The 17,398-nt window shown below is 44.5% G+C and overlaps 1 protein-coding gene across 1 annotated transcript; it reads left to right on the plus strand.

Moving 5' to 3' along the window:
* Nucleotides 1–4,237: 4,237 nt before the first annotated feature.
* Nucleotides 4,238–16,737, plus strand: si:ch211-159i8.4 (matrix-remodeling-associated protein 5). Its single transcript, XM_041219614.1, has 7 exons — nucleotides 4,238–4,469; nucleotides 6,881–7,101; nucleotides 7,502–7,631; nucleotides 7,918–8,308; nucleotides 8,487–12,326; nucleotides 12,985–13,885; nucleotides 14,335–16,737. The coding sequence occupies exons 2-7, from the start codon at nucleotides 6,911–6,913 to the stop codon at nucleotides 16,238–16,240; spliced, it is 7,359 nt and encodes a 2,452-aa protein (XP_041075548.1). The 5' UTR covers nucleotides 4,238–4,469; nucleotides 6,881–6,910; the 3' UTR covers nucleotides 16,241–16,737.
* The last annotated feature ends 661 nt before the right edge of the window (nucleotides 16,738–17,398 follow it).

Here is a 17,398-nt window from a genome sequence, read left to right on the forward strand (position 1 = left end):
TAGTGTCGACAAACAACACTGGACCTTGCTACCGGTAACTCCTCATCCACAAGACTGCTCCTCTGACCTTGTGCTCCCTGGAGACCATTTATTAAAATCCTGTTCTGATCCAGTCTTCCTTCAGCTCAGATGAGACAAACAGGGGCTTCTCCTCATGCACAAAGCTACCTGATTCCATAATTCAGAGGCTATAACATATATAACAGACAGACTCCCCTTCTTGAAATCTCTCAGACGCTGGGCTCCAGCATGTCATTATTTGATTGTAGAATGGAATGCAAATCATTTCAAAGGTTTTAGAAACAATGGAACTACAGAAAAGGATATCAATTGTAATTTAAAACATTTTAAATTATTTTTTTTAACCAACTTTAAAGGCTTGAGATTTAGCAAAGAGTCACTGCCTGAGGAAAGAGTTCCAGGCCTTAACAATACCTTCCAAAATATTATCATTACAGGGATAAATAAAGACATAAATCATATACAGTATAAATATTATTATTATTATTTAATTAAGTACTTTCATCTATCACAAATCTATTGATGTGCACAGACAAGAACATGAAGGGCCTGCCAATTTTGGTGCAGAACATTTTTACAATTTTGTGTTCAGCTTCACAGCACGACTCTTCTCATCTCCCGAATGGCAAATGAGAGATGAACATGTGGGAGCAGGAACAGGGGAAGCAATACTGTTCATCAGCGGTTCATTGACAGCCATACCTCTAAAGTGCAGCTCCAGGGCTGGGGCGTGTCTTGGTGAGGGCTACCTGCCTGCCTGCCTGTCCTCTGTGAGGTGGTCCCGCAGACTACAAGCCGGTCTCTTACAGTTGTACGGTTTCTGGGATCTGTGAGATAGGGAAAGGGGAGCCCCAGAATCTGTGAGATAGGGAAAGTGGAGCCTCAGAATCTGTGTGATTGGGAAAGGGGAGCCCCAGAATCAGTGAGATTGAGAAAGGGGAGACAGAGAATCAGTGAGATTGAGAAAGGGGAGACAGAGAATCTGTGAGATTGGGAAAGGGGAGACCCAGAATCTGTGAGATTGGGAAAGGGGAGACCCAGAGTCTGTGAGATAGAGAAAGGGGAGCACCAGAATCTGTGAGATAGGGAAAGGAACAGGGAGTAACAGGGAGGGAAAGAGTCTATTAATCTAAACATCTTGAGATTTGATTTTATGAAGATCTCCATGCTGTTAGGGGTGAACATTTCACAAGAATTTGGATTTTTTTTTTTACAGTAGTAAAAAGAAACCCCCTTTTTTTAAAACTGCATCTGGTTCTTTAATCTGGGAACATGTTCCACCCTTAAAGAGTTAAAGAAAAATGGATTTGTACAAGACCTCACTGTAATATTTAATCAGCTGGATGAGCAGCCCAGGTTGTGTGTGAAGATGAGCGCTCTCTGTGAATGAGATGCTTGCATCTCAGTGGAAAAATCCTTCATAAATAACGTCTAATAAATACTGTCAATTATACATACAGGGGCTGGACACACCTTCTGCCATGCATTGTTGTTATCCAAATGCCCTCTCCGATATATATTCTGCAATATATAAAAGCTGCATATCCCTGACAATACAACTGATCAGACAGATATAACCCTGATGGGGAGAGTAACAAGCAGGTTGATGTTCAGAGCTGTTACTGCAATTGCACGGGTCAAGAAAAGCTGTGGCACTATAATCTTAAACCACTGCAGGTCCTGCAGCTCAGTGGTGGCTGTTTTTGAGCAGTGCAAATTACCATGTAATGGATCTTCAGGTTGCAGTTGAACTGCATTTAATAAACAGCTGCACACCAGACCTATGCTCTCCCCAGCTTCAAAGGAGAGAGCGAGAGAAAGCAGGGAAGGAAAAGGTGAGAGGGAGCAGAGAGAGGGAGTACACCTGATTTACACATCCCCCTGGAAATCTCTTTATGAACTCAATTCATTCTCAAGACGCTGGTGTTTTTTTATGCACCTCCTGAAACCCAAGACTTTTGCTTCTGTTTCGTATTTTCTGTTTGGTGTCTCGTGCTGGAGGCGGTGTGCTGGACAGAGCGTCCACGCTGGGATGTCTTCAGGGTGGGAGGGAGGGAGGCAGAGGCACATTGGGGCTGTGGTTCTGGACAGGACTGTGTGATTGGAGCAGCAGATCTGGCCATGACTATAGATGTTTTGACCCTTGAATAAGCAGATTGAGCGCGTGATGTACATACATTAGCAGTAGGAGAAGGAGGGCTGCTGACTGGTTCATGTGAGCAGTCAGAAAAAACATCATAGGGCTAGCTGCTGTACAAAGAAGTTGTAAGAGGGGCTAAACCCAGATGTTTAAAGAACATGAAAAACAAAATCCTTCATAACAGTATGAATGTTTTGATGGGAAAAACTTTTGGGAAGGATTAAGAGTTGGCCTTCCTGCTACAAGCTTGTTGATTGAAAAAGGGATGAAACAGGAAGAGGGGGAAAGGATGATGAGAATCCCAGGTGGATGGGGGTGGGGGGGGGGGCTAGGAAATGCAATTGGGGGCTACATTTTACACAGAAGTTAAACATATTATCCTGTAGCTACAATGCTACTACATGTTTAATTTCAGAAACAATGTTAAGCAGCTTCCCAACAACCTTTGTAATGATGCTGTATTGTTTTACCCATGTGGTTCAGAACAGTATTAACAATGTAATTAAACATGCAATTTGATGGTCTTACCCAGTTCCATCATTATTGAGTGCATTGATGTAAAAAAGAACAAACCAGCTTTATCACAAGACCCTTGTTTTATACATACTGTATCTGACACCTTCATTCATCCTATCTGGGCATATTGCCACGGAAACAAGGTTACCATGAAGGCAACAGGAAATCAAAAGCATGTCTTTTGTTTTAGTTAATTTTATTTTAAATAAAGATATTTCTGGCATGGAGAGAATTTGCTTTTAGGTAACGTAGTTTCAGAGTGTAATGTGGTATATCAATGTGCAGCTGTGGTGAGTAAGCTGCAGTTCTGCATTTATTAAACGGTGCTCACACACTGAGATCGGTGCTGACGTATTGCCTGCGGGTCAACATCAGGCTTCTAATATGAAAAACAACTGCAGGGAAACACCAATGAAAATGTGCTGAGGTTTCCCAATAAAACGCAGGGAGATGGAGCAGGCCCATTTATCAGATTACTTAACCATATCGCGCTGCCCACTTCTCACATTGGCACTAACCAGCAAAAGCAGAAGAAACCATGTTTTCAGGAGAGCCAATGGCATTACCAATGATGGGGCTGGATTGAGGAGTGAAGGTGTGTTTCTGATCTGCCCTGCCCGGCTCCAGCACAGAGAAATCAAAGCAATGGAGAGTGGCTGGCAGTCTTATCTCCCTTCAGTGAAAGCATGGCCAGTGAATGGATGAGTGTGTGCGGAGCAGAGGGCTGGCACCAACAGAGCACCTTTCTTATTAAAGGGGACAAGGAGGGCGCTGAAAGACAAAGTGCTGCTGATGAGAGAGACTGGGCAGGGGTTCAAAAAAGCATTCAGGAAGATGTTTTCATAATTGAGCCCTGGTGAGGCATCCAATTTCAAAAGAAACTGCAAAGTACAAGAAACTGGAACAAATAACTGCACTGTGCAACCATTCGACTGCCCTAGAGCTGCAGTTACAATATAGTTCCAGTTATGGTATGTCAGTGGCATTTACAGCCTATTGATCTTATACTGAAGAGCATGTTCTCTCTACAGCTGATTTACCAATTGGATTGTTTTTATAGGGGATGCACACCTAATTGGAAATCAAACGGCTCAGTGGTTTTGTAGAGCTGGGGTAGAGGGGTTTTGAGGTTGAATTTACTGAAATAAAGGGAGACCTGTACCTCTCAGTGAGTGAGTGAGGGAAGGTAGGACACACACATCATAACTTTGTTAACGAAAAAAAAATCTTTTCAGATAGAAATGTAAATGAGAAAGTGAGGGAGTGATCAGGAGTTACAGAACAGTTAGAAAAGAGAGAGGGAGACAGACAGACAGTGAGGGAGGGAGAGAGAGAGGGAGAGAGAGAGCAAGAAACAAAAACAACAGTAAAGACAGGAAGGAGACAGAGATAGAGGCAAGAGACAATCACAAGAGAGACAGCACCTAGGAGTGAGAGTGAGTGTGTGTGCCTTGTACTGCTGCCAGAGACACACATTCCTCCTTCATCCAGCACAGCGCTCACAGAGGGAGAGACGAGGCACGAGCCTAAATACAAATCCAGGTGTGGAGAGGAGGAGGAGGAGGAACTGCTCCAGCAGACTAGCCAGGGCTGAGCTCCCCCTCTGCACCTCTCACTTTACACCAAGCAGGAGCCCTGGCCCCTCAGCCACCAGGAGGGAACACTGCAAAGGAGGGCCTTGAAGGGGGAGAAAACTCTTATAGGACAGAATTACCTGGAATCAAGTTCTGGAAGGAGAATTTCATGGTGTTTTCTGGTGTCGCAAATTACATTTTGCTTCCAGAGTTTTCAGGTAAGAAATTAAGAACATATGTCATATGATATTGCATACTCGTTATTGTCTATAAGTGTATTTTTTATTTTATTCCCGTGAATCATATTTTCAAGGGGCAGGGTAAATAACTTATTTTAGTTTTTGCTCTAAAAAAAGAAAATATTTATTTAGATGCACTTATACCCTTCACACATTATATATATATAAATAACATTTTAATCATGATTCAAAAGAGTAGATCCCGGGCAGCATCATATAAGAAGCCTGTAACAAAAATCTAAAGGGATGGTTAGGCAGCATTGCAGTGACTCACATTTACAGCGTGTTGTGTTGAAACCTGAGGCATGAATTTTGCAGGTTTTTTTGACAAGTCACTCTATGGTAAAAGTGTTTATTCTGACCCATTTTACTGCACTTTACAGTATTTGCCTATGCTTTGCAATAATTACAGAATTGTGTGTGCCTGTGATCATTGCAGCGTTAAGTTAGTGCTGTGAAGTACTGGTTTTAAAAGCGCTGCCCAGTCTCATTCAAGATATCAAGGGTGTGATCAAGCGATGTGGTGCCAATTGGCTTGCCCTGCACCTGGCCTGGCCGTGCCGTTTTGTGTCAAAGTTGCAGGGGAGTTTACATGTGAGTGCCCCAGCATGAGGATACAACAATTTAACTCTTAACTTCACATGTCAGTTCACTGCACAGCAGGAAAGTGCAATCAAGATCAGAGTAGATGTAAGAATTGAAGTTCCCACACAAATGTTAAGATGTTAGACAGCGGTATAGCCATTATCCATTAAAGAGGAGTTTAAAAAGGTATATATATATATATATATATATATATATATATATATATATATATATATATATATATATATATATATATATAAACAGGGATTCCAGCAGAAATCAGCTAACCAGATAGGAAGTAAGACAAAAACAGCACAAGCTAAACCTGTCTGTGCAAACATGTTCTGTGCTATATGAAGACGAGGTAACGACAAGTACTTTTCAACAGCACTAGCTTCTGGCTCATGATAATGATCTGACTGCTAATGATTTTAGCTGTTAGCGACTGTAGGGAAGGGCTTCATTCCTTACAGCAGGCTGGAAAGGGTTAAACAGAGAGTCACAGTGGCAGCTGAGCCATCATGGACAGAGAGCACAGACCTGACAGCTACTTGACATCTGAACTCCTTCACAGCCACAGATGGGGAGGGCGATTGGGGAAGGAGGCTAGACCGCTTTCTGTACCCCCAGGCAGGAGAGCAGAATGATTAGTAAACTGTTTAAACAGACAGTACTGTAGCTGTTACCACCCTCAGATTAAATAGCCCCCTCACCGCATTACTGACAGGGGCTCAGCTTGAGGGGTTAAATCACATTATATAAATGAGCAGCCACTAGCCTGATATAGTGGCATGTGGGAGCCGTGGCCTAAAATCCCAACTAGTAGTTAGCTTTTATTATTATTATTATTATTATTATTATTATTATTATTATTATTATTATTATTATTATTACTATTTTAGTCTGCAAATAAAAAAAAATTCTAGTTCAGCTTGTTGTGGCTTGCGTTCATTAATGGGTTTTTTTTTTGCAAGCTTGAGTTTGACAGAATTAGACATGAATTCGCTATCACAGCCAGATGCAGTGATGAAATTCTAATTGTGTGGATTGACGAGGCAGAACAGGTTAAAGTAAAATTGTAGATGAATGCATATAAACTGCAGCTCCGCTGGCATCAGAATTACACAAGTAGGGCATTGGTCTCAAACTTGGCATACTACAATTGGCTTTTTATATAAATTACATTTTTCTACATGCATAACTGTATAAAATGGTTTTGATTTAATGTCACATCTTACAGTAGTAAATCAAAAAATATATATATCAAGGTTTTCAAACACAGCAATACTAAAAACCGATATTATGTTCTATGGAACACATTAATTTTGTAAATGCTGTCAATTGTTATTGAGAGCTCAAACTCAATAGCAAGTTACAGCAAGGTTTAAACATGTCTACAAACGCTGAGTAAATGTTAATGCAGACTTGTATGTATTGCGTATTAAAGTCCAGGTCAGGTTTCAATTAAAGAAAAACACATTTATTTAAAACAACATTTAAATACAGAGCAGCAGGTAACATTCACTCCACTGTATAGATGTCATTTACCCTGCCAATCAGGTTAAACCACAGCTGCTTCACATATCCGTTTAGTAATGTCCAATACACCACACCAACCTGCCATACAGAAGAAGTTAAACAGTCAGCTTGTGATGTTCAACATGAGTTAGTTTTGTACTTTATTCTTTCACTCTGTGTTATTTGTAGGCATGTGGTAATGATCACAGTCTACTGATATGTGATACTCAATATAAACTAATACATGAAATTTAAACCATTAACCAACCTATTCCCTCTTTGACCAGGGCAGATGATTTAGTGTGTGGAGCAGGGAGATGTCACCGCTGAGCATTGCTCCGACCTGGGCCCTGGCTGGCCTTGCCCTTCTGTTTGGGTTGCCCCTCGCCTTGCATGCCTGCCCCCAGTCCTGCAGCTGCCCCAGTCCCAATGAAGTGCACTGCACCTTCCGTCACCTCACCTCCGTGCCACCCAGTCTCCCCCAAGACACCCAACGGATCAACCTGGGGTAGGAGACGGAGCTCTTACTCATGCAAAGCAAGCAAGACAGTCCTTTTGTGTGCTGCACTAATCTGTGCAGGTCTGGAGGTCATAGACATGGACTTCATGTGGTTCATGATATTTAACTGCAGTAAATGTGTCTTGATTAATAGATACAGTATTGAGGTAAATAGAAATAACGATGACATGATACAACACATTTAGCATCAATTAGTCTATAACAAATGAATTCGTCAAATATGTGAATGGACAGGATAAATAAGAAGCGTGGGCATGTTTGAGGTCTGATCATATTGAAATACACAGTGTATCAGACCTGAAACATGCCCACAACAAATAGACTTTCTTAAAAACTAACAACATAATCATGGTCTCCAATCCTCTGTATGAAATGCTCTCCTCTTCAGCTACAACAATATCCAAGCTGTGGGGGTCTCCGAGTTCTCAGGTCTCAGCCGCCTGGAGATGCTGATGTTGCACGGGAACAACATCGGGCTTGTGTCCAAAGGGGCATTCCAGCACATGCAGTCTCTCCAGGTAACTTTGCTTACTCTACTCTAAACCAGAAGCACTTAGTAGCACTTTTGAACCCCCTGAATGGTTTTACTACCTCTCATTATCTTCACTGTTACCCTGATCACTGAAAAGGATTGCTCTGTAGCGCTGGACCTAGTTTATTTGAACAACGATAAGGCGGAACAGTGAAGTTGGTAACACCATTCTGAGGTCTGCACAATAGTTTCAAGGGTAGCACACTACAGCTCTTCTGTCACAAACCCCACCAATAACTGACAAAACAGTTTGTTTATTTTTTCACTCCCAGATCCTCAAACTCAGCTACAACAAGCTGAAGGTCGTCAGCCCTCGGACCTTCAGAGGCTTAGCCCGTCTGGTCCGCCTCCACCTGGATCACAACGTCATCGAGTTCATAGAGCCTTTTTCCTTCATCGGGTTAACGGCACTCAGGCTGCTGCAGCTGGAAGGGAACCACTTGAGGGACCTGCACCCCCACACCTTCGTGACGCTCTCCTTTCTCGGGCGCTTCTGGGGTTCTTCCATCCGTCACCTCTACCTCTCCGACAACCGGCTGCAGTTCCTTCTGGCTGGAGCTCTGCAACCCTTGGGCGACCTGGAGGTGCTCCATCTCCACGGCAACCCCTGGACCTGTGACTGTCAGCTGCAGTGGCTGGTGGAGTGGAACAGGAAGGCCGATGGTACGACTAGTAATCTGGAAGAGGGGTGGGGAAACGTGTCTTTAAACCATAATCCCATCCCAGTTCCAAAACTTGTGAAATCAAGAGTCCAGCACCAGAAAATCAGTGTACAGTTTACATTTTTTAACTAATCTAGCACAAGATTGTAAGGTTTTAAACAATATTTTCTTTCTCGCAGGGGTGATAAAGTGCAAGAAAGAGCGAGAGTCAGAGAGCTGCGCCTTGTGTTTCTCTCCTCAATCCCTCAACGGCAGCCAAGTCTTCCAACATTCCCCGGAAGAACTCTCCTGCGATAAACCAGAGATCCAGTCTCACCTGAAGCAAAGTGAGAATGTCTGGGAGGACTCAAAGCCTGAACCCTTGTCCTCTCAAGACTTTCTGCCCCCGTTGGGCCAACTCACCTTTGTCCTGTCGGATAACCAGGAAAACGTGGCCCACGTTGGCTGCAAAGTCAAGCTCGCAAGAGAAGGAGCACCGGTGGTCTGGGAGCACCTAGGTGAGCAGGGAGAGCTGGCAGTCAATGTAAGCTTGCAAGCCTTGCTGGAATGCAAGATTGAGAAGGATGACCTTCAAAGACTGTGGAGGCTCATCGCCTATTACTACGAGAGCCCTGCTATACTACAACGGGGTCAGATGTTACAGAATGCATCCCAAACTACCTTCCAGTACAGGCAGGTACCAAGTGAAGATACCCCCTATTTTACAGAGCTCAAGGGACACCTGCAAGCAGAGCCAGCCTGGCTGTTGCAGCCCAATGTGAGTGTCCAGCTAAACAGAAAGAAAACCACCACTACAAAGCTGGTCCTGAATTACACCACCCATATCTCACACAGCTTCAGCAGCTGGGAGGAGCACGACTCTGTCCCCACCACCTGGGTCATGATACGAAGAGGGCCTGAGGGGAGGGTGAAGGCTGCTCTGGATAGGACCAGGGTAACTCTGGGATGTGAAGTGGTGAGTTCTGGGAAAGTTAAATTTGAGTGGATCCTTCCAGATTTGTCTAGAGCCAATGCTTCTCACAACCGTCTGGTGGTATCTAAAAATGGCAATTTAGTTATAAAGCCTGTGGATGTTTCAGACTCAGGGGTTTACTATTGCCTTGCCCAGAGTGAGGATGAAGTTGATTTGGTGCCTTTCAGGTTAACTGTGAGGGAACTACTGCTCAGCCCAGAGACCCTAAATGGCAAAGAAATGTCTTTATACAGTGGCGACTCTCTAACTCTTCCTTGCACTGTCTCCTTGCCTCCCCCCAACAATATCAGCTGGTTCCTCCCTCAAAATATAATCTTATTACCATTGACCCGAAGCAATAGAAGGTATGTTTCGCAGAACGGGACCCTGATCATCACAAAGGCTTCCCAAGAGGACGCTGGGGAATACAGCTGCTTGGCCAACAACCTTTATGGGGCGGACATGCTTTCCCATCTCGTCGTAATCAAAGAAAAAGTGAATCCAGGTCCATCCCAGCCAGGTGGGCACGGTAACAAGTCAACAGTCAGAATGTCCTACCAGAGGTACCAGTCAATAGAGGAGGAGGAACTGGGGTCAGGTGGAGAGGAACCGCAGAGTGGCAGGGTGGAAACCCATGTGGTCTCTGACAAGACCACCAAGAGGCCTCCAGGTACAGTCCAAAAGGGGTCTACCAGTCAGGACCAGCAAGGAAGGAAGTCATGGGAGGGCAAGAGGAGAACAAACCTGTCAGTAAAAGACATTGACCCCAAACGCTGGGCTCAGTTACTGGCCAAAGCTCATGCTAAGCCCCCTGCTGAGACAAACTCTGCCATTCCTGAAATATATGAAAACACTATAACTCAGGAGGTGCCGATGCCACCTGGATACACTGAAAAAGAGTCTGCATCTGCAGAAGATGAATTTGAACCCTTGCAGCCAACTCCAACATTACTCCCAATGCAGACTCCTGAGACAGCAACGTCTCCTCAATACATAGAACCAGGTCTGCCTAAAACGATGTCAGTAACGCCCAGTCAAAACGTGTTTCCCTCAACCCATTCAAACAGCCGAGGGCCAACACCTGGCGTACAATGGAAGGCACAGGCTCTGAAACCAGACAACAAAATGCAGGAAGGCCAAAAAACTAGAGTCACCGTGGAAGGAAAGCCCATTGGGCGGACGCCTCAACAGAGACGCCGAAGACCCTTTCAGCGCCGATATCGTCCAATTGCATCTTCTCAGAAACCACTGCCACGTTCCCCTTTCCCGACACAAAGTAGCTTTACACCAATGGTCAGGATTCGCCCCGTTTCAATCAACAGAAAGCAGGCAGGAGAAATCACAGATTTGAAAAAAAACAGCTCAAGCAGAGTTGGAAGTATACAAACCAATTCAGGTCCCACCGTATCTTCTGGGTTGAGACCAATTTCCATCCCCAGCAGGAAAGCTATTATAGTTCAAACAGACCACCTCCCAACCAAAACAAAAGAAGCAAAAGCTACATCATCACCCACCTTCAAAAATGAAAAGGACAAGAATTCTGGCCCACATGATGCATTTTCTGGAGCACATCATGGCCTGCAGTTGGCTGCCACCAAGACCCCTAAAGCTATTGAATCAACAGGAAAGGGCAGTAGCTTTATTGCCTCTTCAAACTACAGACTCCAGACCACCCAAGCACCTATGAGGGAACAACACAAGTCAGTAAATGATATCTTACATGGCAAGAATGACAATAATATCTTGCCCTCAGCCAACAATGTAGGGAAAATTGTTTGGTTTCCCAAAGAGACAAAGCTTCAAATCTTTCCATCTGAAACATCTTCTACCAGGATAATTTTCCACCAATCCACCAGGAGTGAAAAAAGAGGTACTACCCTTCAGACACCCATTGAAAAACAGTGGAGGGCTACAGAACAGCCAAGGTTTGAAATAACAAAAGCTTTGCCCCCTGTTATGATGCAACCTCCGGCACAGAAAACAAACATCAAACCTCCATATATGCCAGTGTCTTTTCCTTCACAGTCTACACTGTCCCCTCCTTTAGCAAAACCTGTGCCTACCCCCCTTCCCCCAAAACCTAAAACCACGTTTCCTGCAGGATATTCTCAAAAGCCAAAGCATACATCTTTAATAGCATCAAGTTCAGGGAAATCCACTGGGGCATCTGAGAAAGCTGTAAATAGAGGACAGGCCTTCCAGGAATCAAGCAGCCTTCAAAGGGAAACTCAGTCAAAAATAATCAAAGGGCATGAAGGTTCTTTGAGAAGCAAATCAGAAAGCCCCCTGAATCCAGTTGTACAGGGGAACAATCCCCATTCCTCTCGTAAATACCCCAAGGCAGGTTTCCAAGCACCTCCTACCTACCACCCTTCCATCACCACTTTCCCCTGGGCCGCTAATAGCAGGCCCCCAGCCTGGCCCTCAAATCACGGCTCTCTGTGCTACCCATCACACCCCAACAGGGCTTGGCCTTTCCACCACTTTGACACCAGAGACTCTGTGGTTACTAACCGTCCAGAAATCACAGCTGTGACTGCCAAACCAACTGTCTTTGTCCCTGTGACAGCTTCCCTAACTGAAATACAAATTCTGTACCCAACCGTTCATCCTCCAAAAAGCTCCACCGAAAGCAGAGCTGGAGAATCTATGCTGCGATCCAGACTGTGGAACCGATACAGGCATCCCTCTGTTGACCCCTACCATCCTGTGCAGGCAGGCAGAAGCGTTGCCAACCAGCCCAGCTTGCATCCTCAACCGTCCCCGGCCTCTCCAAAGCACTACAGGCCAGTGACCCCAATATACACGTCTCTACCTTTTACCACAAGCCAGCCTTCCTCTACCCCAAGTGTTTTATTTGGCGGACGCTGGCACTACAACCACTGGCTACCAAGGAAATCCAGCACTGCATTGCCATTCCCGAGTCTAATGGGCAAAGGAATGAAGCCGAGAATCTTTTCTGTGAATACAGTCAGTGTGCCAGCACTGGCAGAGACAAATGTGTTTCTGCCATGCAAGGCTTCAGGAGACCCCCCACCCTCATTGTCCTGGACCAAGGTATCCACAGGTAGGCGCTTCTATTTTCATCTTTTTAGAATGAGCTATTGTAGTTCCTGCTCAGCTGTGTCTAGCTAAGGTTTTTTTGTTGTTGTTGAAAAAAGTGGGATTCAGGAATCTGAACTACAGAATCTAAGATCACAGATTCTCAGACCTAATAAATATATTACTGTAGACCATACAGCTGTCATATTTCAAAAAGAAAAAATAGTACTGAAGTTCTTGGAAATTTCACAATTAATAAAGAAAACTAGGTATTGGGGTCAAGTACGATCTTAGATCCGTCTACTGGGAAATTGAATAGAGAGAAACTTTACAGCCTAGACACTTTAAGCAGCAAGTGCCTTGTCTTGCTCTGTAGCTGGATACGCATGGGTTAATGTGAATTATACAAGACTGTGACTTTTAATCATTATGTCAGGATTTGGCACCACAGAGAGAGACTTTCATTGGCCTCCAAGTTTCCCAAACAGAGGTCCCTTTGCTGCTAAAGGTTCCTGCGGCAATGTTGGGATAGGAACCCCCTTGATGAGGGAATCCTTCTCTCTAACCCAATAACCTTTGTTCTTGTGACCTGCTAGAAGTGAAACTGATTAATTTGATGGAAATGATTACCTGCAGACATTACTTACCGACTGGTTTTTAACTTTTGACCTTTATTTGGACAGGTGCTACTATGGAAGCCAACACAAGTCATGGTCAGAGGTTCGAAGTTTTACAAAATGGTACATTTGTAATTAAAAATGTACAGCTGCAAGACCGAGGGCAGTACCTCTGCACGGCACAGAATAAATTCGGGTCAGACCGGATGGTAATTACTCTTGCGGTTCTGACACAGCCTCCCAGGATTAAAACTCCAACTTTGAAGGACATTACGGTCTATATAGGGCGTTCTGTTGACCTGGAGTGCATTGCAGAGGGCAAACCCCAGGCACAAATCTCCTGGATTCTTTCAGACAGGACATTTGTACGCAGTTCCGGGCCTGTTGACACTAGAGGAGCGCTCCTTCCCAATGGCACGCTAAGGCTACAAGCAGCCAACTTTTCCAGTAAGGGTGACTACAAGTGCATTGCCAGCAACGCAGCTGGTGCTGACACTGTGATGTACCACCTCCATGTAGCAGCTCTGCCTCCCTCTATCAACGAAGAGGCCTCAGAGAACGTAGCACTGACTGTTGCCCGTAGCGTCTACATCCACTGCACAGCCAGGGGGGAGCCCAAGCCCCTCCAGAAGTGGACCCTTCCTGGAGGGGTGCAGATAAAGCCCTCTCAGTTCTTAGGCAGAAGACTTTTTGTTTTCCCCAACGGGACGCTCTTTGTGATGAACGTTTCTCCATCCGATTCGGGAGTGTATGAGTGTTCTGCCACAAACACAGTGGGTAGCAGCAAGCGATTGGTGCACCTGCACATCAAACATGAAACCAGCATCCCTAAGCACCCCTCACAGCAGCACAGAGTGACAGCCATGTATGGGACCACCGTTTACCTGCACTGCCCAGTGTCTGAGGACACACAGCATGGAGCTCTTTGGAAACTCCCATCCAAAAAGCTGGTGGATTATCGCTACAGGTAAAATCATATTAATCGTATTATTACCATGGTTTAAATTTTTTTTTTAATTAATACATTTACATCGTTACCAACCACATTGTTTTTCTACAACACAGTATTTGCACCAGATCATTTTTATTTTCTAAAATTTAACGAGAGGGTGAATGAGTTAAAGAAGCCTTTTATAAGCCACACAGTTCCACTCTGTTGGTCATGTATTTATTGCCCACTGATTTCCTTGTCTACAGCATGCAGTCCCATAGAAAAGTTTCAGAGAACCATAATTAATGTAAAGACAGTGTCCTCAAGTCAGCCACTTCCAAAAGCAGCATCTACGAACTGGATGGGAACATACAAACAGGAATTTTTCTTTCACACTTTTTGTTTGTTATAGAATTGATGTTGATGAGTCTCTTTTGTATTACAAAAGGGTTCAAGCAAAATAGTATTCTTTCTTTCTATTTCAGCCCAGAGAGACAAATCACAGCCTTCCCCAATGGCACGCTAAGGATCCAGTCGCTAACGGAGCGAGATAGCGGCAATTACATCTGCATGTCCAGGAGCCTCAATGATGAGGACATGGCCCTCTTCCAGCTGGAGGTGTTGATGAAACCGCCCAAAATCAAGCACACAGGAGGAGCTCAGAAGAGTGTGTCTTACGGGGGAAACTTTCAAGTGGACTGCGTGGCTTCGGGGCTTCCAGACCCAGAGGTGACCTGGAGCCTCCCGGACGGGACCATGATCAACAATGCACTCCAGTCAGACGACAGCGGGGTGCGTTCCCGTCGCTACGTCATTGGAAATGGGACTCTCTTCCTGAAGCAGATGGGTATGAGAGATGAGGGAGACTACACCTGCTACGCAGAGAACAAGCTGGGGAAGGACGAGATGAGAGTCAGCGTCAGGCTGGTCCCAGACTCTCCCAGCATCTTATTCAAGGAACAAACAGTGCTGTGGGGCAGAATCGGGGAGCCTGCTTACATGAAATGCGAGGCCACTGGGGAGCCGGCCCCGACAATCATATGGTTGTCCCCAAGAAATGACATAATCACAGTCTCCAACACCAGATACCAGGTACTTGGAGATGGCACTTTGGTTATCAGGCAGTTGGGTGTTGCAGACCGCGGGACGTACGCTTGTGTCGCACGAAACACAGAGGGAGACGACATAAAGAATGTGAAGCTGGAGGTTGAAGGCAAACAACCTCAGATCAACAGACAAGCAGGAAACAGTACCATAAAGGCAACAGCAGTTTCCTATCAGACAAAGATGTTGGCCTGCAATGCGGAGGGTTTGCCTGAGCCACAGGTCAGCTGGACAACATCATACGGCATCACTCTGCCAACACCCTACTTGGGTGGCAGATTTCAGGTTCACAGGAATGGTAGTTTAGAACTGAGGGGCCTCAGAAGATCTGATGCAGGTCAGTTTCTATGTATGGCACGCAACGAGTTGGGAGAAGCAAGGCTGGAAGTTGAACTAGAAGTGATAGCTACAGCAGAAAGGCCCAGCTTCAAATTGCTTCAAAACGAAGCAGTTATCCTCAAACCAGGAGGTAAGGCCATCAACCTAGATTGTACTACACATGGTAAACCTGCTCCACAGATCACATGGGTGCTGCCCAATGGCACCCTGCTGGCACCAGGCACCAGGCTCTTGAGGTTCCTTCATGTCAAGGGCAATGGGACACTACAAATACTGAGCTCTGTCTCAACCGATGCAGGGGTGTATCGATGCATGGCAAGAAATACTGCTGGACAGGCAGAAAAACGTTTTATCTTGGAGCCAGGGAGGAAACCGAAGCTGCAATGGACACCGGGGCAGGTGAGGGTTTCATACGGGGAAAACCTGAACCTTCACTGCTCTGTTGAGGGCTGGCCTCAGCCCACTATCTACTGGACTTTAGCCAACGGCCTGGTAATGGACAAGCCACAGGTTATCGGACGGGCATCCTATTTAATCAACGGCACTCTCCAGCTTCGTGAGACTCTCATCTCGGATAGAGGGACCTACTCTTGCAAAGCCACTAATGAGTTTGGCACTGCATCGGTGTCAATCCCGGTTACAGTAACAGTGTATCCTCCCCGTATCACCAATGCTCCTCCATCCATCACAAGGGTTAACAGGGGCTCTCCTGTGCAGCTGAGTTGCATTGCTTTCGGCATACCGAAGCCAGATATATCTTGGACTCTTCCAGGCCGCACCACGCTTGTGCCTAGCAATCGCTTTGCCACTCAGGGTGGCATTCACATGACACCAGAGGGGAATCTTGTCATCCAGAACCCAGTGCTATTGAACTCAGGGATTTACAAATGTAACGTAAAGAATGCTCTTGGCATGGACTTCAAAGCCACATATTTGCAGGTGTTATGAAAAGAGACAAAGTATTGAAAAATACCAGACTACTGGAATACAGCTCCGAACTCAGCAAATCACCCTCAAACCTATGAAATACAGTGTGTTAAAACTCAGCAAACTTTTGTTAAATACCTGTGATTTGTACTATGCTAAGATCAAAGAACTGCATAGAAAAGCAAACTAAAGGGACTACCAAACTTAACACTACAGGTATCCACCAACTCAGCCTAGTTTGCATTCACTTTCAATTGATGGACTTAAGAGGGATGTTTTGAACTCGAAAAAGTCTGATGCCTCACAGATCACCACCCAAGACCCATTTTAAAATAATAAATGCAATGCCGTTTTTTTTTTTAAATTTATGAAAATGTTCAGGAGTAAAAAGTTTGATAGTGTTTGCAAATATTAAAATATGTATGTTGACACTTCTTTTATGAACACTCAGTACTGCTAGTTTTGTTTTTGCAACGTGGAATATTTTTTAAAGAAATAAAGATTTTTATATCTCCCCAGCATATGTGTAATTATATATATATATATATATATATATATATATATATATATATATATGTATATATTATTAAATCATCACGGCACAGTTTTGCATGTCATATAAAGCAGACGTTAGTGATTAAATATAGCCCAGAGTGTGAGTTTCCATATTCCACATTCCTTTTATCTTCACTAGTAATGCAGCCCCTTATTACTTTGTATTATACAAAAGATCAGGTAAGCCTGCTATTGATTTACTACAAATTCATGATAGGTTAAATATTGGCATTTGGTTATTTTTGATGAGGTGCTCACCAGGGCTGAGCATAATCACCTCAATGAAGTACAAAATATATAGTCTGTATTGTCCTTAAGGGATTCTGCTATATAGTACAAACATCTTTACAGAGGAAAAAGAAGTATTGTGGTGCTTTGGTGAGGAAACATTTATTGCCCATTAATCCCACCCCGACCCCTTGTTTACAAGACACTTCAGTATCCCTGCAAAGGTCATTGTTCTTGATAGTCTCCTCTAACCACATATGCACAAGGTAGATTATTGTGATTCACAGATATGGGATAAGCTTTTTCAATATAAAATATAGATGTGTGCAGTTAGCAACCATCACTCTGACGGTTACATTAGACGGCAGCGACTGATTCTTCATGACTTGTGCTGCA

This window comes from Polyodon spathula, chromosome 20 (assembly GCF_017654505.1).
Source record: "Polyodon spathula isolate WHYD16114869_AA chromosome 20, ASM1765450v1, whole genome shotgun sequence".
In the NCBI taxonomy this organism is placed as follows: Eukaryota; Metazoa; Chordata; class Actinopteri; order Acipenseriformes; family Polyodontidae; genus Polyodon; species Polyodon spathula.